Here is a 24025-nt window from a genome sequence, read left to right as displayed (position 1 = left end):
GCATTTCAGAAGGATCTTTATTTCGTCTTCAGTACATTCCCAACTGTAACTGTTAGTCTTTCAGCTACACTGATTTTCTTCCATTGTATATGGCCAGAGGTTTTTTAATGTTGTTCTTAAGAGTATAATAAAATGTAAATACTTCTGAGTATCATCCATCAACAACCCAACACAGGCCCCTTCCAAAACCACCTTGGTCTACTGACTACTGAACTGAGTACCATTACAGTAGATTCTCAGAGGTGTGAAAGACAGTGATGTTTGACCCCCACAATTTCACAGGTTTACATCAAGATGAGTGCAGGGGAGTCAAGATAAGTAATAACTTGTCAAGTAGAAGTATATTATATGGACAATGAGAAAAAATATATGTGAATAATATTTACATCTCTCCTGAATAATGTGATTAAATCTTCATTTGTAAGTAAAAGGAAGACCTACATTTTGTTATTTATAAACAATCCATGTGTAATACAAGACTCCTTTATCAGAATATGACAAATGTTCATTTTTCTATTAAGACACTTTGTTTTACATATTTATTGTGGAAATGTTTGCACATACTTATAGAGAATGCTATCATGAATCACTATGTGTCCTTCATCTAGGTTCAACAAGTGTCATCCTAGGCCAATACTGTTCCTTTGGACAATCACATTCTCCCTCTGTCTCACCGTTACTTAATAGTGAATGCAATGCAAGACATTAAACTATTTCTTAAGCCAAACACTTACCTATTTTAATCCAGAACCTCTTTCTGCTCTACCTTGGTTTGCTCAAATTCCCACCTCTATCTCTATTTTTTCTTTTAGTGCTGCTGCTTCAATGGCATGACTCTGCCAGAGAATAGATTAAAGGTCAGTGCTGAATTCAACCAGATCAGAAGAAGAAGACAAAACAGTGATGTATTTTTGTCCTCCCCTATTTTTTTTTACCAATGGCTAATTATGATGGGTCCATAATAGCTGTGGGTGACTTCCTGGTGTATATGAAGATCCCCCTCCTGCTGCTCTGGCTGAAAGTATTTCTCTTCCTTCCTGGATGGTCCCAGATTGGACACTCCCAAAGACATGGTCCCCAAGAAGTGGTTATACCCTTGAAGGTAACAAACACTGGCAGGGATGTGAAGTCTCATGGCTGGCTCTCTTACAGACTGTACTTTGGGGGCAAGATATATGTTATTCACATAAAGGTCAAGAAGCATTTTTTGTCCAAAAACCTCCCAGTGTTCACCTACACAGATCAGGGTGCTCTCCTGGAGGACCACCCTTTTATTCAGAATGACTGTTACTATCATGGTTATGTGGAGGGGGACCCAGAATCTCTGGTTTCCCTCAATACCTGTTTAGGGGGTTTTCAAGGAATGTTACAGACAAATGACATTGTTTATAAAGTTGAGCCCAAAAGGCTTTCAACAACATTTGAACATCTAGTATATAAGATGGACAATGAAGAAACAGAATTTCCACCCATGAGCTGTGGATTAACAGATGAAGAAATAGAACAACAAGTGACATTTCAGGAGAGTGTTAATTCTACTTTGATGCAAAGTGGATATGAAGGCTGGTGGACCCACAGGCGTTTTCTTGAAGTGGCAGTGGTCGTAGACCACACTCGCTATCTTCATCACCAAAGGAATACCTCACTTGTACAGAATGAAGTATGCTTTATTTTCCATGGAATAAGTGACTTATTAAAATCATTGGATATTGATGTGTTTTTAATGGGAATAGAGGTATGGACTGAAGAAAGCTATGTTTCATTACACAGCATAGGAGACGGCCTGAATGGATTTTGCAAATGGAAGAGAAGGGGCTTTAATACTCGTTTGCCCCATGATGTTGCACATATTTTTGTGAAAAAGGATTTTGGTACCAATGTTGGCTTAGCCTTTGTTGGAACAGTATGTAAAACTCATACAAACTGTGGAATTGATAGTTTTCTGAATGGCGACATAACTGATTCAGCATATATTGTGTCACACGAGATTGGTCATAATTTGGGTATGGGGCATGATGATACCAAAACCTGTGGATGTGGAAGAAGCAAATGCATAATGTTTCCATATAAAGCAACAACAACTAAATTCAGCAACTGCAGTTATATGAACTACTGGAACCGTATTGCCCAAAAACCTTGTGTGTACACTTCACCAGATCCACAGAAAGTCTTCATGATTAAAGGCTGTGGGAACAGAGTGGTTGATGAAGGAGAGCAGTGTGACTGTGGTTCCAGATATATGTGTGAAAAGGACCCCTGTTGTCAGTCAGACTGCACTCTGACAGCTGGGGCTGACTGTGCTTTTGGACTTTGCTGTGAGGAATGCTCATTCATGCCAGCAGGCTCCATGTGTAGAAAAGAGGAAAATGAATGTGATCTTCCAGAATGGTGCAATGGGACATCACATCAATGTCCAGAAGATGTGTATATGCAGGATGGGACCTCCTGCACAGGCGGCGGCTACTGCTATGAAAAGAGATGCAATAACCACAATGAACAGTGTAGGAAAATCTTTGGCAAACAGGCCAGGAGTGCAGATCAGAGTTGTTACAGGGAAATGAATACCCGAGGAGACCGTTTTGGTAACTGTGGTCTCAAGGCTACTAAATACGTACGATGTAACATCTCAGATATCCTCTGTGGGAGGCTTCAGTGTGAGAATGTGACAGAAATTCCCCTCCTGAGAGATCATTCTACTGTGCACTGGACTCACTTCAATGGAGTCACCTGCTGGGGTACAGACCACCATTTGGGGATGACCTTACCTGATGTTGGTGAAGTGAAGGATGGCACAGAGTGCGGTGCAGGACATGTCTGCATCCAAAGGAAGTGTGTCCATATGTCCCTCTGGGAAAGTGCTTGTTCACCTGAGACATGCAATATGAGTGGAGTCTGCAACAACCGACATCACTGCCACTGCAACTCTGAATGGGCCCCACCCAAATGCCTGCTAAAAGGCAGTGGAGGTAGTGTTGATAGTGGCCCACCCCCTGGCAAAAATGAAAAGGTAGAAAGAAAGAGTAACCTGTTACCACTTTGGTTGATTCTACTTTTTGTTTTACTAGTAAGTCTGTTACTTTTAATTTTTATGAGAAGAACTTAAAAAGGTGATAAGGCAGAGAAGATTGTTCCAACCTAAGACAGAAGAGAAGAATATTAAGACTTCACTAGAAGATCAAACGCAGAGTGTTACAACTATGCCTAAGGGAGAAACGCAAAATACACCAGCTAACTAATCAAATGAGAAAGAAAACCAATAATTCCAATTTCAAAAGAAAATAGCAAAGCCTGATGATCTTCCCCATGTATTAAGTTTTACTCTCCTCGCAGTACAAATGTTAACAGCATGTGTCCTAGATTACTGACAGAAAATCTCAACTTTTTTGTCATTGGGGACCATAAACAGCCATTAAACAACAAAATATACTAATCCCTAGCCTATTTCTACTTCCCATCATTTTAAGCAGTTTTAATGGTTAATTTTCATGAGATTATTATCTTTGTGTTTCTTGAGCAAAGACACAGTTTCTGGATGGCGTGTGTGTGTGTGTGCGTGTGTGTGTGTGTTTCTTTTTACAGCCACACCTGCAGCATATGGAAGTTCTCAGCCTAGGGGTCCAATCAGAGCTACACCTGCAGCCTACACCACAGCCACAGCAATGCCAGATCTGAGCCATGTCTGCAACCTATGATGCAGCTTTTGGCAACGCCAGATCCTTAACCCACTGAGCAAGGCCAGGGACCAAACTCACATTTTCACAGAGACTATGTCAGGTTCTTAACCTGTTGAGCTACAATGGGAACTCCTTTTGTGTGTTTTGATTTGCTGTTTCTCAATCCCAAACATCCTTCCCCCTTTGAACTCTGCCTTGTCCCACAAGGAATGGGAGCCTACAAATGGAAATTCCTATTTGCCATTTCGCTCCCTATTACTTTCTCCCATTGGGGGGAACTAGAAGGAGATGAAACCTGAGGAATCATTTGATTGGTGTTCATGTCGGTGTTGCCTCATTAACAGCTTTTACCTTGGCATCAACGCTAAATTTCTGCTGTATGTATATATTTGGTTACATCCAGAAGCAACAATACTATCAGCCTCAGGTATACTGGCACTGCTACCAAGCATCTTACCCTCACGGTTTTGAGTCCCACATCTGAATCTTCACCAAATCCCCGAGGTCCCACAACCAGACTGGTTAAACCCTCTCCTCAGGGATCAGATACTAGCTTCAAGGGACCTACTGCAAAGGTGTAGGTTCCAATACCACCACCTCTTCCCTTGGATTTCTAGTCCTAGAAACCATAGTTATGTCTTCAGTTGTTAACTTGTCATTATCTAGGTATTGTGGTTTCTCTTTTTGTGACTGAACTCTAACAGATACAGCACTTATTCTGATATAATGGAGAACACAAGGAAGAGTCTGACATCAGAGTGTTTTCAATTTTTCACACATTGCCATGTCCCCATCTTGGGGACATGATTTACACTTAGATAGAATTCCATAAAAACTTGAAAAGAGAGGAATATAATAATTGCCACTCAACTCTTTTGTAACTTTACCTATAAAACAGGATAAAGATAAAATTTAAAAGACAGCTACAATTCTATGTAGGATATATAAATTCTGGTTGTCAATGTTTCCACTAAGGGAAAAAAAACTTACATAGTCCAATTATATTTTAAGAACTACATTTTAACACATCAGGAAGCTAAGGAAGCAAAGCGGAGTAGATAAATTAAAACCAGGCTGGGAAAATAATATTTCAGAATTGAAAGTTCAAAACATTGAGTCTTGCCAGTCATTTCTTCCACTGAACACTTCATGATGCTGTATGTGAAATGAGCCTTAGGTTTGGTCCAGTTGAGAGGACTGTCCTGAAGGAAGAAATCCCCAATTCTTTTAGTTACTACACAGGTGTAGGGTCATAAATTAGACATTGAGGGGCCTCTAATCCCAATAATTTTTCCCCAAGTCACATTTGCAAAATTGGAGAGCTTCACTGCATGCTAGTGAGCTAGTCTGAAATACTGCAAAATCACGCTATATTCTGGACAGAAGACATGGTAAAAGGAGTCTTTTCTCAAGCATGTGATCCATCTCTATGATACACTTATCTGGTATTTACACTGCATGTGGCAAGAGGTTGGAGAGCTGTGTTATAGACCTCTAGGTGATAGAGATTAACCCCCACCATCTTTCAGAGCTGAGAAAATAAATCGACATAAAAGTCACAATTGAAAGTCTAGCAGGCTCAGCCTGAGCAATATAAGAAAAGAAGAATTTGTCCAAGATTCACTAAAAACCCACTCACTTCTGACCAAGCACAATTCATGACTGGACTTAGGTATCAGCTCTTCAGTCTGTCTTCCTCACAGAGGAAAGAAAACACTCTCCAGAGCAGTGACTTGCAGCTACGTTTCATACACATTGAAACATTACCTGAAGATGGTAAAACATTACCATATATGACAAAAATCAAAATTTATAAACAATTACTCAGAAAAAAGGAAGGAAATAAGGAGAAACTATAAGTAGTGACAAGAAGATCCAGACAGTGGAGAAAGAGTACATGAAAAAAATACCTGTGATTAATAAATTTTAAAACAGATGAAAAATATACAAATATAAGAAAAAACTTTGAATATCCTCAGTGAGATGGAATCTACACAAGAATTTCAAATGCAAGCTTCAAAACTAAAATGTACAATATACAATAAGAATTCAGTGTATGGTTTGGACATATTCCATTACAGAATTACTTAACTGGAAGACAAGTCAATGGGAAGATCCTATACTAAGGTACACAGAAAAACAAAAGCAAAAAGAAAATGTGGCTAAGAAATATATGGAATATATTAAAAGTTCTAATATTCCTAGAGATCTAGAGAAGTCAGAAAGAGGGAGGTGAATAGAAATAATATTCAACCGCTTCTGGATGGAAATGTTTTTTAAAGAGAGGAAAGATATCACCCTACTACCTCAGAGTGGGTTCTTTAACTTCCATAGGCATAGTCAATTCTTTTTCTTGTTTCTTTTCTTCAGATTGTGAGACTCTTCATAATTTACCTTCAAATAAATTATTCTGGTTCTTCTGCCTGCTGAAATCTGCTGACATGCTCTACCATTTTTTTTAATTTTGATTATTAACTTTTTCAATTCAAGATCTTCCATTTGGTCTTCTTATATATTCATTTTTTTAAATTATATGCCTTTACTGATATTCAGAATGGTCTTTTTCAGCTAGTATTTGGTCAAAATGTACTTGCTCCCCTTGAGCCAATGAGGCTTCTACCCTTTTTTAATGAATTTCACAGTGGACTGAGAATGTTTCAAGTCTGCAGAATACCATACTCTGATTGATACTGAGTGGTTGGTTATTCCTAATGCATGTGAAGAGCCTTCTAGAATGCTGATGAGTGTGATCCCAGGAGGCCTTTTTTTTTTTTTTTTTTGGCTCTCTTTCCCTAGTCTCTTTGTTAAACTTCTAGGGACTTCGATGTTTGCTGCTATTAGGTTCATGAAATTGGCAGCCCACTCTCAATTGCTTGGCATCAAAATCTCCACTTTGGAACTATAACCTTGTTCAAGAATTTCTCCATTCTGTGTACCAAAGTCAGACTCCACAAGCAGAGTGCTACCTATGACCTGGCTCATCCCTGGCAGAATATCTGTGCTACTACAATAATACATGTCCTTATCAGAGCAACTTCCCCACTCACAAAGTGATGTGAGAGGAAGATGGCAGACTGCAGTCTTCTTAGCTTGCACCTCCTGGCATAGAGCAGCTGGTGGAGAAGCCAAGTGCATCAAAGAAAACTGGAGACTTACTATTGCAGGACTGTTTTTCCTGAGACATAACTCCCATCCCCTGAGTCAAATTTGGGTGATTAAAATCATACATGCTCACATAAAATATAAATTCCAAAACAGGAAGCCATGGGAGGAACAGGTGAAAGATCTGTCCCTACGTGGGTGAAACCCTAGCATCAGACTAGGAATTCAGGGTTGAATGAACCTTCTGTATTAGCCATTGTCTGTCCAGAATAAAGAAAGTGACAGATGGGGTGGAGGGGATCGCATTATAGGTCAAACGCCACAGTTACCTTCAGCTTTTACCAATATTTAGAAGATTTGTTTGAATAAATGTCTATCCACTTTTTGTATGGCCTAAGATCAATTTCCAGAGACAATGATTTTTTTCTTCATCAGTTAAATGACCATTGCACCAAGGAGAGGTCTCATCTAGATCTTCAAACAATCACTTTACAACTCCCACTTAGCTCACAATTGAAGAAGAGAAAAACAGTAGCAGATATTGAAGCCAAACAAACATTTCAACAGTTTCTGTTTGTCAGTGATATCCATGAGGAAACAATGTATCTTTATGTCTATTTCACACTGCAGTGGACCCTCAAGAAATTTCTTAAACTGGTAGTGGTGGTAGATCAATTGATATGTTATCGCAACTCTTCAAGTATGCCTTGCAAACAATGACATAGGTAATCTTTTAAAAATGCTGGATGGGAGTTCCTAACGTGGCGCAGTGGTTAACGAATCTAACTGGGAAGCATGAAGTTGCGGGTTCGATCCCTGCCCTTGCTCAGTGGGTTAACGATCCGGCGTTGCCGTGAGCTGTGGTGTAGGTCGCAGACGCGGCTCGGATCCTGCGTTGCTGTGGCTCTGGCGTAGGCCGGTGGCTACAGCTCTGATTAGACCCCTAGCCTGGGAACCTCCACATGCTACCCCAAGAAATGGCGAAAAGACAAAAAAAAAAAAAAATGCTGGATGATTTTGTGATTTTAATTGGAATTGAGATCTGGACTGGAAAAAAAAAAAACCAATTCCAACATACAGATCCTTAACCCACTGAGCCAGGCCAGGGATGGAACCTGCAACCTCATGGTTCCTAGTTGGATTCATTTCCACTGCGCCACCACAGGAACTCCCGAAATGTTTCATAATTTTTTAAAAAGAGTATTCTACTGGCGTTTCAAGTAATTATTTGACCATGGTCAGAAGGCACTGTGATTTTAAAACAATTCATTTGCCATCAATCCTGCCTCAGTTGTGAAATTACAGAAACTTCTCTAATACATTAAAAGAGAATATTTAGTACTGGGGAAGTTACAAAATTTCCAGAAAGGTATGGAGAAAGCGATTCTAAGCTCGAGTCTGAAGTGACTCGCACACTACTTTTCTGTCACAATCATGAAGCTGGGTGTATTAGGCAGAATTCTGAGAAACAGTACCAACAGGAGATACAATATAAGTGAACCAGAAAGAAGAGACCATTATCTAGAGACAGAGACACTGACGAGTGGAGTACTTGAACTCTTTTGAGGGAGGCCTACCTTCAGGGTGGAACACAAGCAGTGACTCCTCTCAGCCCTCGGCCTGCCAGTTTTCCCCGGAAGTGAAGCATCTCGCTCTCGAAGGCTCCCGCTCGCAGAGGGCAAAGTGCGGGATTGGTCACGTGGGTACGGGGGCTGAGAAGGCCCCAAATCTGCGATGCGCAAACTGGGAAACGGAAGGGGGAGCAAGAGAGCCTCTCTGGTAGGTGTAACTTCCAGTTGGGAGCCCAGCCGGCTTGAGAACCGAGAAGAGCTGATCACTTCAGTTCCCCGTTGTAATTAGGATTCCCACAAAAACAAAATTCAAGGAGTTCTCCTGTGGTGCAGCGGGTTCATGATCCGGAGTGTCACTGCTATGGCTCAGGTTGGATCCCTGGCATGCTATGCCGCGGGCGCAGCAAAAACAACCAGAAAACAAACCCTCATATATACTGTCTGCCATTGTCTGTATCTGATTAACGTCCGTTCCTTTTCCGAGTCACTCATAACCTCACCTTGATAGCTTGTGTTCTAAGTACTAAATTAAAAAGTTCACCATCACCAATTTGCCGTATCTCAAAGTAGGAGAGGAAAGAAAGGAGGAAAATAGAACAATGCTGCTTAATTTATTAATTTATTATATGTACAAGTATCATGTACCCTGGGGAGATATGTATATGGATGAAAGAAATTCTTCCGTTTCCATCTCTTGGTCCATGTTCTCTTTGCCCTCAACTCTCTGTTGGCTGAGACTTGCACAACATGGGGTGACTCACTCAGAATTTTTTTAAAAGCCAGCCAGTATAATTTATTAATTTTTATATATTTGTCCTACATATCTTTTTATTACTCTGTGTGATAAAATGGGAACCTCATGTAAAGCACTTGTACTGAACACTGAGGTATGATGGTTATCTCAACAAAAAGAAAAACCACTGCTGTGATTGAGCTGCAAGTTGAACTAGCTACTTCTTTTATAGAATTCAATTTTTGCTTGGAAAAACAATCAACAAACAATGGTTACTTGGACCTAATTATCTGGCAAGATATTTTCTCTAAAAAATGAACAAAGCCTATCACTTCAAGGACAGCAATTGACAGTAATTTTTGTTAATGATAATATTTGAGCCCTCAAATAAATATTAAAATTTGGAGGCACTCCCATTGTGGCTCAGTGGGTTACCAACTGGAGTAATATCCATGAGGATGCAGGTTAGCTCTCCGGCCTCTCTCAGTGGGTTAAGGATCCAAGTTTCGGACAGCCGTGGTTCAGGTCACAGACAAGTCTTGGATCTGGTGCTGCTTTGGCTTTGGCGTGGCTGGCAGCTGCAGATCTGATTCAGCCTCTAATCTGGCAACTTCCATATGCTGCAGGTGTGTTCCTAAAACACACACACAAAAAACTGAAAATTTGGAACCACAGTTTCTTTTTATTTATTTATTTATTTATTTATTTTTTGTCTTTTGTTGTTGTTGTTGCTATTTCTTGGGCCGCTCCCGCGGCATATGGAGGTTCCCAGGCTAGGGGTTGAATCGGAGCTGTAGCCACCGGCCTACGCCAGAGCCACAGCAACGCAGGATCCGAGCCGCGTCTGCAACCTACACCACAGCTCACGGCAACGCCGGATCGTTAACCCACTGAGCAAGGGCAGGGACCGAACCCGCAACCTCATGGTTCCTAGTCGGATCCGTTAACCACTGCGCCACGACGGGAACTCCGGAACCACAGTTTCTAACACAATGTCTTCCCTGATGAGATTAGATGAAACTGAAGAATGTGATTGTTTTTATTCTTTTATGAAGAGTATCAAAGGTGGAAGTTCATCATATAGTGAAACATTTCCCAAAATGGGAAAATATACTTCCAAAATATAAGTAAGATATGCCAATAAATTTTAATGTAATAGGATTAAATGGTTATTTATATGCTTTCAGGGTCTGCAACTAACATTTAAGAAACTTGAGTTTTGTAAAAGTACCTGAGAAGAATATCTATAATTATCAAAAAAAATTAAGACAATCCTCATTTTTTCCAAATGCATATTTCAGTGAAGCTGGATTTTGTTCATATACTTTAAACAATAAATCATATGGCAATAAATTAAATTCAACAGCAGATACAAGAATTCATACAATCTCTCTTCTGTTCAACCAGACATTTAAAATGCCACTTGGCATATGGAGGTTCCCAGGCTAGGGGCTGAATCAGAGCTGCAGCTTCCAGCCTACACCACAGCCAAAACAACGTCAGATCTGAGCCATGTTTGTAACCCACACTAAGCGAAGCCAGGGATCGAACCCACATGCTCATCAATACTAGTTGGGTCCTTAGCCTGCTAAGCCACAACAGGAACTCCCTATTATTGTCATTTTAAATTAACTAATAAATATTTTTAATTCCTTAGTTTTAATTTTAATACATTAAATAACAATATATAAAGCCCAGTGTTCTATAAAAATTGATTTTTATATTATTTTTCAATATAACCTAAGAAATCTATTAGTCAGGATTAAATTCAGCTATAATTAATAGTGAGCTGAAAATGGTGGCTGAAACAAGATAGAAATTAAATTTCTCTCTACATGGAGTACATAAGCAATTGAGAGTTAATATAAAGGCTCCAGAGTAGTTTAAGGCTAGCCATAGCAGGCCAAGCTTATGGTATAGAACTTATTATGATCCGATATGGAATACCAACTATTATTTCTTTTCCAAGAAACAGCTTGAAAAAGGGGGGAGAAAAACACCACACACACACACACACACACACACACACACACACACACACACACACCAGCTACCTTTTAAGAAAAGCAACCAAAAACTTCCACAGGTCGCTTCCTCTTCTGCATCATTGCTAGAATCTAGTTACATAGCCAGGCATAAGTGACTGCTTGGATGCTGGAGAATGTAGAGTTCATAAAAGGTTGAACATACAACCTTGATGTTCTGGGAGTTAGTAATGGTATAAGAGAAAAGGATTCAACTTGCAGGTTAAAACCATGTTCTTTCCCTAATTTGCTACATGATCGTTTTCAAATTACTTAAACATTTTGAGCATTGCTTTTTTTATGTTTGTAATGGGGCTAATAATAGTACCTACCTACTGGTATTATCAGTATGATAATACTGTAATGAGCTTAGAAAATTGTATAGCACATTTTATTCAGTATTCAAGTATTGTTATACCTGAATATATGCAAGCTTTGTTATAATTACATGCAAATAACACGTTTTAAGAATTTTAAATAGGCTGATGTTCTGGGAGCTCTGCAGGATAATCTGGATGACTAAAACCCATGATAAACCTTACATATTTTTTCTTATTGAAAAGCCTGTTAAAACACATCTAATGTACTTAAGAAAGAGAAAAACCTCCAGTTATGACTTAGACAGGACTTTGGGGAACAGACATACCAACCTAGTAGAGTTTTTGCTATGGACTGCAAGATATAAAAAATCTTTGTCAATTCTTACAAAAAATTTAATATAGTTTGTAATTGTCATTTAAAATAAAGCAAATATATTCAAAACTATTCTAAGCTGATGGAATGAATAGGGCATCAGCATCCTAGATCGGGAGTTTTATCTTCTTAAACTCTTAATCTATAACCTATTCATGCCAAGAGAGGAAACAGGAGAGCTACCAGAGTACTGCAGGTTGAGAGCATCTGAAGCTCTATTGAGAAGTTTTTGAACACAGATTAGCAGGCATATATAGTTTAACCTTGTATGGTTAAACATAATGAGTTGAATAAGTTATTTCTGTTAAGTTTCAGTCAGAAAACAAACTCTTGGAATAAAGCGTTCAAAATAAGCTTGATGAAGAAAGTTTTTTCCAGCTTTATTAAGGTATAATTGATAAGAAAAAAGTATCTATATTTAAGGAGTACAACGTGATTATCTGACATATGTACACTGTGAAATGCTTACCACAATCAAATTAATTAACACATCCATTACCACACATAATTATCTTTATGTATGTGTGTGTGGAGAGAACATTTAAGATCTACTCTTAGAAGATTTCAAGTATACAATACAGTATTATTAGCTAAAGTCACCAAATCACTATGCTGTACATCAAATCGCCAGAGCTAATCTTATAACTAAGTGTTTGTACTATCTGAGCAATAACTCCCATTTCCCCCCACCTTCAAGCCCTTAGCAACTTTCTGCTTCTGTGAGTTCAATTTTTTAGATTCCAGATATAAACAGTATCATATAGTATTTTTCTTTCTGTGTCTTTCTTACTTCACTTACTATAATGTCCTCTGGTTCATTCATGTTATTGCAAATGACAGGATGTATTAATTATGAATAAAACTTCATTGTGTGTCTATGTGTATAATCATATCATCTTTATCAATTTATCTGTCTGATTGTAATAGTACATTATGAGTAGGATTTAGATAAAAAGAGAAAAATTCACCCCAGAAAATAAATATTATCAAAATCATAAGAGTAGATAATGTGTAAAATTTGTCCCTAAAGAAAATTTGAGTTGTGGAATAATTTGAAATGATAGATACATAGATAGACCTTCAAACTGTAGAAATCACTGTGCTATATAGCAGAAATTGACAGGACATTGTAAATCAACTATACTTCAATAAAAAATAATTTTTTAAAGAATTCTGTTACAACTATATGAGCAAGCAAGTTGCATGGCATAAGCTATATTTTCAGTGTATCATTCTAAAGCAATATGAAGCAGGAAATGGAGGGTTGTTTTAAGGCTATGAGGACAAAGAATAGCAAAATATGGTATGGACATGATCAGAAGTTAAGAGAAGATAAATTTCAGGGTAATTGCTACTGTCAGAAAATGTTGGAGACTCCATCCCTTGGTAGTAACAAAGTTTTCCCTGTCATTTGATTGTTCTATCAGTGTATTCGAGGGAATATATCATTAGATTTAAAACCACTCTTGGGGGTAATATTATTTCTTTCTGTATTGATTTTTTAACACAGGTTGTCAGCTTGGACCACCAAATCTAGAGTGGAGATCAGAAATCTGTGTTAAATCTCAGATAATATTGGTTGAGTTTTTTGTTTTGCTGCTTTTTAATCCTAGCCAGATATGGAATTGGCCTGATTAAATCATTCTGAAGTGTTCTTCCCACTTGTAAATTTAATTTTAGTAAAAATATCATGGCACTCTAAAAATTATCAATCGAAAGATACAATATTTTTCAACTTATTTTCAAAAATGTATTTGCTGTCTCCTAAAGCATAAATCATTAGTGTCAAAATATCAAAACACAGATCTCTGTAACTGGGCTCATAGATGTATAAGTCAATGACTGATTATGAATTTAGTTGAAATATCATAACATAAAACCTATTTGCACATATGTCCTAGGAACACATCAGATTCTCTATCAACTGGCTACTATTCCTCTGTAAGAAATTATATAACTTGAAGTTTCTTCCCACATTATATATATTTAAATAATATATTTTGATTTGAGATTTAGCTTCTACTGAGAGGGCTAACATTTCTTCACTTCAGTCTCATTTATTGATAAAAACCACCTGAAACATGATCTGTATAGTATTTTAACATTGTCATGTTCCATTAATGTTATAATTAATTTAAAGATAGACTTTAGTAAATCCGTAAAGTATTTTTATCTGATCAGCTTTTTATAATTCATTTCATATAGGCTCAGTTTAACGAAATAATCTAATACTCAACAGTGTACAAATAGGCTAAACTGCATATAAATGAAAGACAAGATCACTTTTTAAATTGAAACTTGAAAAAAATATGAAATGAGAATATCATCATCAGCATAATATGAAAAAAACCTCAACTCGCTAGTATGACTTTGTTCAATTAATATTTTTTTTTTTTTTTGGCTGCACCTGCAGCATGTTGAACTTCCCAGGCTAGTCATCCAACCTGTGCTGCATCTGCAGCCTATGCCACAGCTGTGGCAACACTGGACCCCTAACCTGCTGTACCACATGGGAACTTTCTTTTATTATTATTGGAGTATAGTTGACTTACAATGTTGTATTAGTTTCAGGTGTACAGCGAAGTGATTCAGTTAAATATATACATATATCCTTTTTTCCCATGTAGGTTATTACAAATTATTGAATAGATTTTCCTGTGCTATTATACAGTAGGTTCTTGTTAACCATCTATTGTACATAGTAGTGTGAATATGAGAACATTTGTTAATTAGAGCCCAAGGAGTTCCCGTCGTGGCGCAGTGGTTAACGAATCCGACTAGGAACCATGAGGTTGCGGGTTCGGTCCCTGCCCTTGCTCAGTGGGTTAACGATCCGGCGTTGCCGTGAGCTGTGGTGTAGGTTGCAGACGTGGCTCGGATCCCAAGGTGCTGTGGCTCTGGCGTAGGCTGGTGTCAACAGCTCCGATTAGACCCCTAGCCTGGGAACCTCCATATGCCGCAAGAGCGGCCCAACAAATGGCAAAAAAGACCAAAAAAAAAAAAAAAATTAGAGCCCAAGATACCAGACAGTGAATTACAGTTCTACAATAGACCACTGGAGACACTGAAATAGTGAAGTTTAGTACCCACGGGTTCCCAAGGAGAAACAAGGCAAGCCTTAAAACACCACAGGGGGAGGTTAGGGCAGATAGCCAGGCAGGACCTGGGGCACATGTCTTTTTTATTCTGTTTGGAGGGTGGTTCGAAGTTCCTAGGCTAAGGCTGGTCTGGTGAATTCAAACCAAAAAGAGCAGGGTTTGGGGAAGCGCCACAAGGGTCTTACCTAAGGGGAACAGAAAGGGAAAGAAAGCCCTGGGAGGTGGGGGAGGCTGTTGATGACAAAGGCTATTGGGGAAATCAGGTTAAGAACTTGCTCTGTGACTTCTCAGGCTGTTATCCATGGTGTAGGCTTGTGTGCACTTGTCAGTTTAAGGCCCCCTCAGGCCACTTGGGCAAACAAAGTAGATGCTGAAGTGGCAACATTACAGAGAAGCCTAGTAGATTCACTAACTACTGTTAGACTCCAATGTTAAGAGAGCTGAGCAGCAATTTCATGAGATCATTTTAGTATCTTGTTCAAGCAATATTATGAACATTGGCATTCAGTGAGATGAGCTGGTCTTCTGACAGGACACCTCTCAATAATGCTTAGCTTGACGCTTGTATCAGTGGAGTGAACATAATAATGATGTCACCTATCATTTGCAAATGACTTTACAAAGGACTTTTTAATGCATTACCTTCCATAATGAGCTGAAATTAAGAAACATTTAAAGGGCTCATTGAAATTTTATTCAATAATATTGGCTAATGGACAATGTAAATTACAGAGCCAAGATAAGACATGGAAGTCAGACTTTTAATATGTAACATTTTATATAGGAAGGTGAGAAAATGTTAGACAAGCAGATGTGTTGGCTTTTTCTTCTTCTTTCTTTTTTTTTTTTTTTTTTTTTTTTTTTTTTTTTTTTTTTTTTTTTTGGTCAAGATCCTTTACATACATGGCTACAAAGAGTGACCACTGAGCTATCTTTGAACATAAAATCTGATATTGGTAGAGGCAGAAATTAAACACGAAGTTCTTTTTGCAGATTAAAATATTATAACTGATGAAAATACAAATTTCTAACTGTTATTAAATATCAACCAAGTTCATTTCCTTAAGAGTCAGCAATGTCAGAGATTGCAGATACTAAATGCTTCACGCTCTGTAATAAAATTTTTAATTTTCCCTTGAGCCACTCCATCTATAAAGATAGTCTTCCATGTTCTAAACTTAGTTTGAACAAATCAGGCTATAAATGATGCCAAGCAAAGGAAAAGACGTCAAAAAAAATCCCTAAGTTTTTAATTAGCATTTTGGCTTACTAACTTAAGAACACACCAAGTAACCTATTGAACTTCATTACACACAAAACTCATTTAAAGAATCACTTCTGTAAGCTACTTGCTCAAGCTTATCCTAATTTTATGTCTGCACACATTGGTGATTGAAGAATAAGTCTTAAATAGCTTCAGATAGTAATGATCATAATATTATCAGTCCCTAGGGTGGGGGTGATTTATAATATTCAAATAACTAGGATCCCATTTCCTAGAGGTTTTTCCTCTAGAGTAAAGAGCAATTTTCAAACAGCTCACACAGCTTATGGCACAAACTACTTAATTCAAACTTAGCAAGCCAATCTGAGCTAGTCCTAAGATAGCCTGGTCCCAGAGAAGCTGGGTCAAATGCTTTTTTTAACTAGTCTCAAGAGGACAGTCCTTTGAAAGGGATAGGCCGAAGGCTGAAAAACTGGCATGGTTTCATCTGAAGCAACACCTTCCTTAAGAAATTGGATCAAAGGCATTTTCAGCCAGCTTCAGTTGAAACAGTCTGACCTCAAGTGCCAAACTAGTGTTTGCATATAGGCCTTAATCAGACAAACCTTTAAATGGATCCTGAATAAAGGCTGAGAGCTTCAAAAGTAAAGAGTCTGTGAGCTCTCAGGTCCAAAAGAAAGATATACCTTCAAATTCCAGGATGGCAAGAAAAGCAGTGAGCAACATCGGGCTCAATTTAGGGTACTGCACCTGTTCGTCCACTGGCAGGCCTTTTCTCTGGTCCCCATAAGGGTCACCAAAATGTTTACCTGAAAAAAACAGACTGCCAGATATTTCCCCCCAACAAAGACGGGGTTACTGGGGATCAGCAGAGACTTGCAATTTAGGGTGTGAGATCATGGTAAACCACATGCAAGTCTCCACACAGCAAGGGAAGGAGAGCACTATCATAGGGAGGAAAAGGAAATTGGAAGGGCTATGGTTAACAAAGAGCCAATGGCTTTTCATTGAGTGTTTGGCAGAAAAGTCTCTTCTCATTGGGCTCTGCTATGTTTCAGAGCATGAGAGCTCCGTTTCAGTCTCCCAATTCTGTTTAATTGAGGTTTCTGTTTATTCATTTTTTATAGACCTTTAAACCTAGAATCTCAAAAGTCCACATGCAATAGGTTATCAGACATGTTGCAGGACAGAAGAAGATCTGATATATAACCTCAGCTCTACATAGTATCTCACAGTGCAGCAAAGGACAGGCCCTCTATCGCTCTGATCTTTCACTCTCTCTACAATAAAATGGTTAATGGGAGAAAAGACTTGTGGCTGCTGGGGGGAGGGAGAGGGAGTGGGAAGGATTGGGATGTTGGGGTTAAGGGATGCAAACTATTGCTTTTGGAATGGATTAACAATGAAATCCTGCTGTGTAGCACTGAGAACTATGTCTAGATACTTACAATGGAGCACGACAATGGGAGAAAAAATTATGTATACATATATGTGTAACTGGGTCCCCATGCTTTACAGTGGGAAAAAAAAGTGTGTTGGGGGAAATAATAAAAAATAAATTAATTTTTAAAAAAAGAACATTCATCCTCATGGATATTAGTTGGGTTCATGTCTGCTAAGCCACAATGGGAACTGCTGGCTTTTCTACGTGTTAAAAAAATCCACTGCCCATGAAGTGGATGTGCACTTTGACACAGTGCCAGTATTTTATCCACCAATGTCCAATCTCCACTTGTACAAACCCACTCCCACCAAAGTCCTAGCCTGCAAGCCCTGCTAAAAAGCTTATGAATTTCCTGTCTGCATCACATACCCTTGCTGTTTAGAATCGAGGCTCATCATTGCCTATGGTCTCGTCTGCATGGGAATCATGGTAGCATCCCTTACACAACAAAACAGAAACACAAATGAAAAAAAATTCTTTGAATCTTATTTTCACATTGGGAATTTAGATCAGCTTATCATGATGCAAATGATATGAATGAGTATTTGTGTTTTGTGTGGTGAGAAGAGAGGACTCAGGAAATTCATCAAAGGAGGTGAGGGGTGAAAACCTAATAGGACTGCAACAAAATTTCTTGGGAGGCAAGATTCACTCTCTACTGTAGCACCACTACAATTCCTACTGATGTTAGGGTGTTGGAGAAGGAAAGAGAGGTTTAAAGGACTGTTCCACATTGAAAAAAAGACTTGTGCAGATGCTTCAGAAGCTTCTTGCCTGTTGCAAAGAAAAATGGACTCAAAAGAGGGTGAGAAGCTGAGGTGAGAGTATTTCATACTATACCATGGTGAGCTTTGTATCAAGAAACTCTTGATGGGGGATTGAAAAAATAAACAACTTGGGAATATTAACTAAAAAAAATGGTTAATGACCTTTCATGACACTGTCTTTTGTTGGCCTTCAGAACGACATAATATGTAATGGGATATGGTAAGTAGGTGTGCCTAACTGTTATAAAATGGCTGAAAAGGGACAAGTTAGGTTAAAAAAAAATCATCTTTAAAGTTTCTATCTTTGGTCCCCAAATTTTACCGAAGAAGAGTCCAGTATACTATGAGGTTCTATCAAGATTCTTGCCTCATAACAGGCCACAGTTTGCCCCACATGGTCCTGCTGTCTGGCTATGGGTAACTGGATCAAAATCCAAGGTAAACCCAAATAAAGTGGATCCTCTGGATGTGAAACAATGAAACACATGGAGATTTTCATAGACAATCAAGAAGCACAGGAGTAGAAAGGCACAGAAATTGTAAACAGAGGCTAGCAGCATTCCAAGAGTCAATAGGAAAATAAAATGAATTCTGTGACATCAGAGACTATGCTGGGTTTCCACTCAAATTTTAGTATTTGCCAAACAACATTTGTTTCTATCCCAGCACTGTTATAATAGGAAAGAAAACACATGAGAGACAGGATTCAAAAAAGCAAAAAGCAAAATAAAATGGGTTCATTTCAAAAGAAACTTTTTGATTGCCAGTGCACTCACTTCAGAGATTAGAGCTCTCATCTTTAGTCACAATGGGTTCACTGAAATAACAGAGACTAATTCCTTTACAGTGCTTTAGCGCTGGACTGAAATTTCACAAGTATACTCAAATCATGCATTTTCACCCAAACAAGTTGGGCTTCATAGTTTCAAATTAATTCTTTCATTGGAATTTTTCCATCTCCAGTGATTCCCATTCCAGCAAATATGGGGGACTTGTACAATGTGAAACTTTTTCAATTGACCTAAAATACTAAAATACTGAGGACTCATTTCTCAGATTCCAAGTTCCCCTTGATACTAGAAAAAAATATATATAAGCTTACAGGCTCATAGTATGCTGGAATTTTAAATTTGTTTCTTTTCCAGAGCTAATCCTTAAGAAATAATTACATTCTGTAGCACTTTGTTTTCTCTTTCTTTCTTGACAAAATCTCTTATCAAGGACACTGGCATCCTACTGAAGATGTGTACAAATAACCGTGGTGTTTAAGTACTTCCGTTGCTTAAATATGAAACTATCTTAACACACTTTTATTGGAAGAGCACAGACATTGCTCAGTCTTTAATTCTTCTCCTTCCCTACAATCTGTCTGAAAGACCTGACTTTCAATGCAAGAAGTGTCTAATCAAAACAATTGGGCATCTGTTGCAGATGGGTAATATTGCCTAGTAAAGAGTACACAAAGCAAAAGGCATTATGGAATGTAACACATCACCAAAGATGACAATTAGGAAGAACTGTGATATTCATTTTTAATCATGCCCATAAACTTAAACTTAGAAATGCTCTGGTTTGTGACAACAAAGAGAAGTCCCTCAGATCAAATATTTCTCTCATATGTCCATGTATATCAAGGATATCTCATCATTATCAGATATCAAAATTTTCTGTTCTCATTTGCAATCATCCAGAAAATCTGAGGTCAACTTAGCATTTATAAAATATAGAAATATGGAAAGTCTCTTGCTGCGGTATACTATTTTTTAATAAAGCATGACTTTAATAAGAAAACAGTATTGTTTAAATCCCACATAATAACTTTGTATCCTTAGATCTTTCTCAATAGTTACAAAAGGTAGAAAGGAAGAATACTTACAAAACAATTCCGCCCATTAGTTTAATAGATCAAAGATAAAATTTACCTCCTAATCAAATCAGAAAGGGATTTTTTTCAAAATATAATCAACAGGTTCTCTTGTTTTCATACTTTTACTACAGATTTGCTTTTTTTTTTTTTTTTTTTGTCTTTTTAGGGCCATACCTGTGGCATATGGAGGTTCCCAGGCCAGGGGTCCAATAGGAGCCACAGCAACACCAGATCCTAGCCACGTCTGCAACCTACACCACAGCTCATGGCAACACCGGATCCTCAGCCCACTGAGAGAGGCCAGGGATTGAACCTGAAACTTCATGGTTCCTAGTTGGATTCATTTCCACTGTGCCACAACAGGAACTCCCAGATTTGCATTTTATAATTCCTGTCCCACTTTATAATTTCTGCCTGAATTATTTAAAATAAGTAAATTATTTTAATGCTGTATTGAAGTAAATTTGGTTGGATATCTTAGTCATATAACTAATTGTTAAACATATGAAGTTATACAATTCTTACATATCTCTCTAGAACATAAATAGAAGCTACTAATTGCAAAATCTCCATCTCTGAGATTCTCATTTTCATGCTGAATACCTTAGGTCTTTTGAGGTTTCACTATAAACTTACAAATTGGGAGTTCCCGTCGTGGCGCAGTGGTTAACAAGTCCGACTAGGAACCAGGAGGTTGCAGGTTCGATCCCTGCCCTTGCTCAGTGGGTTAACGATCCGGCGTTGCCGTGAGCTGTGGTGTAGGCTGCAGATGCAGCTCGGATCCTGCATTGCTGTGGCTCTGGCATAGGCTGGTGGCTACAGCTCCGATTCGACCTCTAGCCTGGGAACCTCCATATGCCGCGGGAGCGGCCCAAGAAATGCCAAAAAGACAAATAAATAAATAAATAAATAAATAAACTTACAAATTGAAATGACAAAGCAATAAGCCACAATGGAACTTATACATCATTTTCTGTTCAGATATACATTTACATCCTTCTAGCAATGACTAATCAATGAATATATGAATGAACAAACTAGATGAATACAAGTTTCCTACTGCTGTACACTATGTGATGTTCTAGACACAGTAAAGAAAGTATTCACCCAAAGATTATCTTATTTTGAATTTTGCCATTTTCAGTTTTGGAGATAAGTTCTTTGCCATTCCTGTATAAATGCAGTTTTGACTTTATAAACAAAATATTTCAGAAATAAATTACATTTACTTGTAGCTGTTTCATGCTACAAGAATAGCTCTAATTATTTCTTCTCTGGTAGTTAAAAATTCTTTCAACAGCTGGCTAAGAAAAATCAATTGCATCTTGATTTCAATTTTTCACCTTGGTATCCCTTTATGGATCACAGTTCAAAAGAATGTGCTTATAATGAAGAAAAACCATGCTGGTGTCTAGATTTATTCTTTCAGTTGATAGTTAATTAAATAAAGTCAACATTCATATGTTTTCATCAGTAAGGAAGAAACATATAATCAGAAAGCAGCCCCAGAGGAGAAAGCATGATCTTGTACACATCAATGTCAGATCTGCACTATTTAATTGTTTAATGTCTGACAAATAGACACTTCTGAACTTAAGCGCATCTGTAAAGAAAGTCAGGATGGACTCTATCTTGTCAAAAAACCCTCCTGGTTTAATATTCTGTATATTTTAAGTCAGAAAATTGAAGAGCAAAAAACCAATTTGAACTCTGAAAACATGTTCTATGAAATGAGCCTGAACACCAGATCCAGTGCAGATGATTCAATTTACATAATGCGGAAGGGAAACCTCTTGATAACTCTGCAGGTATGGTCACACATTGTTTATTTACATATAGATCAAGGGTTTCCTGCCATACTTTGAAGAGATGGAAAGAGGCAAGAGTGCTAGTTACGAAATCCCGTAAGAACCTTCTATAAATTTTTCCTGATTCAACACGTAGTGAGATACATAGCTAATGTAAAATAAATTTGTACCTTCGATGTGAAGTGTGTGTTTAGCAATGCCCAGATAAGTAATTTAGGTGTCTTGGCTGTAAGTCTACATACTAACTTTAAAGTCTTTCTCCTGACTTCCTGATCTCAGAGAAAAGATTTTGAGCTTTCGATGTCATGGGGGTTTTTTGTTTTTGTTTTTATTTTTTGTTTTGGTCTCACCCACAGCAACCCAGGGTCAGAGATCCAACTCAAGCCACAGCAGTGACAATGGCAGATCCTTAACTCACTGAGCCACCAGGGAACTCTGAGATATAGGTTTTCTGTTTTGTTTTGGGGTGTTTTGTTTTTGTTTTTGTTTTTGTTTTGGCCGCACGTGCAACATGTGGAAATTCCAAGGCCAGGGGTCAAACCCATGCCACAGCATCGACCCAAACTGCTGCAGATACAATGCCAGATCCTTAACCTGCTGCACCACAAGAGAACCCCAATGTGTTTTTAAAGCATAGCTTCCTGAGAAAGAGCCCTCCTTCTAATACACCCTGATCTTGTTCCAAGACTTCAGAATGTCAACCTGAAACAAATAATTCTGAGCTGTCCACTAAAAATCACCACTCTTCTGCAATGTAGAGTCATGTCTGCACAGTGCCTGCTCAGCCCGTCTATATTTCCCAGATCCTCTTTCTGAGGAATTGTACTGTGGCCACATAACTAATTCTAGCCAGTGGACTGTGAAGGGAAGTTATATGTTACACCTCAGCTAACATGGTTAAAGGAACATTTGCCTTGTCCACCTTCTTTTCCTATTTGCCAGCTGAGAGCAAAGAACTCCAATGTCCCAGGAGGTGGCAAAATCATGAGAGAAAGAAGCTGGCTCTAGAAGCCCTTCTTATATCTAATATTAATTAAAGAATTTAAAAACCAGCTCTCTCTATATATATATTTACTCCATATTATATATATATATATACATATATATATATATTTACTCCATATTACACCTTGATGCACACACACACATATATATATTTACCACTTATTATACCTATGGTTGTCTGCATTGCTTAATTTGTTCTGTTCAGTGGTAAGCCATGACACTTTGGACAGGAATAAAAACAACTGAAAAATTCATGCTCCATTTCTGTTAAGGTTACCCTTTTGGCAGCCAGTTTTCTCCCTCTTTTTAGTTTAATTATTTCCCTGATTCTCAGAGCATAGTGGGAGGTATTCCCAGTAGAGTAGTTCTTGCTGAAACAATTCTACAGTATCACTAGAAAAATTTCTGGTGAGGAGTGGGTGGGAGATCATTGTTTATCAAAATGTGTACTTATTTTTTTAACTTATTCTCACATCTCAAGACAAAATACAAGTATTATATAAACAAGCACTGCAGAAAATGTTTGTTTAAATTCTGGCATATAGAGTTAAGAAACTTCAGGAGCACTTTCCCAGTCGTTTCCACAGCAAAATCAACCAAAAGAAAAAAAAAAATCTCAGTTTATTTATTTATTTATTTATTGCTTTTTAGGGCTGTACCTGCAGCATATGGAAAATCCCAGTCTAGGGGTCAAATCAGAGCTACAGCTGCTGGCCTAAGCCACAGCCACAGCAACACAGGATCGGAGCTGCATTTTCAACCTATACCACAGCTCATGGCAACGCTGGATCGTTAACCCACTGAGAGAGGCCAGGTACCGAACACGCATCCTCATGGATACTAGTCAGGTGTGTTACCACTGAGCCACAAAGGGAACTCCCCTGAAAATCTCAGTTTTAAAGTGCTTTCTTTCAGTTACATCTCATTAACCAGCTTAATGGCAAGAAGTTAGGCCTTTCACCCTTTGACAACGCTGCATGGCACAGATGCTGCTTTCAGATGGAAAGCACAGCT

General features: G+C 38.2%; 2 protein-coding genes across 8 annotated transcripts in view; one reads left to right on the top strand and one right to left on the bottom strand.

Annotated features, from left to right (window-relative positions):
- LOC100153750 (disintegrin and metalloproteinase domain-containing protein 25) overlaps positions 1-3430 on the top strand; it is a 38111-nt gene extending 34681 nt beyond the window's left edge. For all 3 annotated transcript variants that reach the window (XM_084997694.1, XM_084997693.1, XM_021074178.2), the window contains one exon: positions 813-3430. In XM_084997694.1, the coding sequence (XP_084853820.1) occupies positions 938-3103 (2166 nt within the window). In that variant the 5' untranslated portion in view covers positions 813-937 and the 3' untranslated portion in view covers positions 3104-3430. The remainder of the gene's footprint in view (positions 1-812) is intronic.
- The window catches only part of GLRA3 (glycine receptor alpha 3), a 488702-nt gene that overhangs the window by 301657 nt on the left and 163020 nt on the right, over positions 1-24025 (bottom strand). For 2 of the 5 annotated variants that reach the window (XM_084997704.1, XM_084997697.1), the window contains exon 1: positions 8354-8433. The exons of the other annotated variants lie outside the window; for them this stretch is intronic. The gene's annotated coding sequence lies outside the window, so the exon portion shown is untranslated. Of the gene's footprint in view, positions 1-8353; positions 8434-24025 lie in introns of those variants that run through there. 5 annotated transcript variants of the gene reach the window in all.

Source organism: Sus scrofa, chromosome 14 (assembly GCF_054392235.1).
Source record: "Sus scrofa isolate SSC_HxYL_T2T_F1_AM1 chromosome 14, Sscrofa_HxYL_maternal_Yorkshire_Landrace_v2.0, whole genome shotgun sequence".
In the NCBI taxonomy this organism is placed as follows: domain Eukaryota; kingdom Metazoa; phylum Chordata; class Mammalia; order Artiodactyla; family Suidae; genus Sus; species Sus scrofa.
Note: the sequence above shows the minus strand (reverse complement) of the source record. Positions and strands in the feature narration are given on the sequence as shown.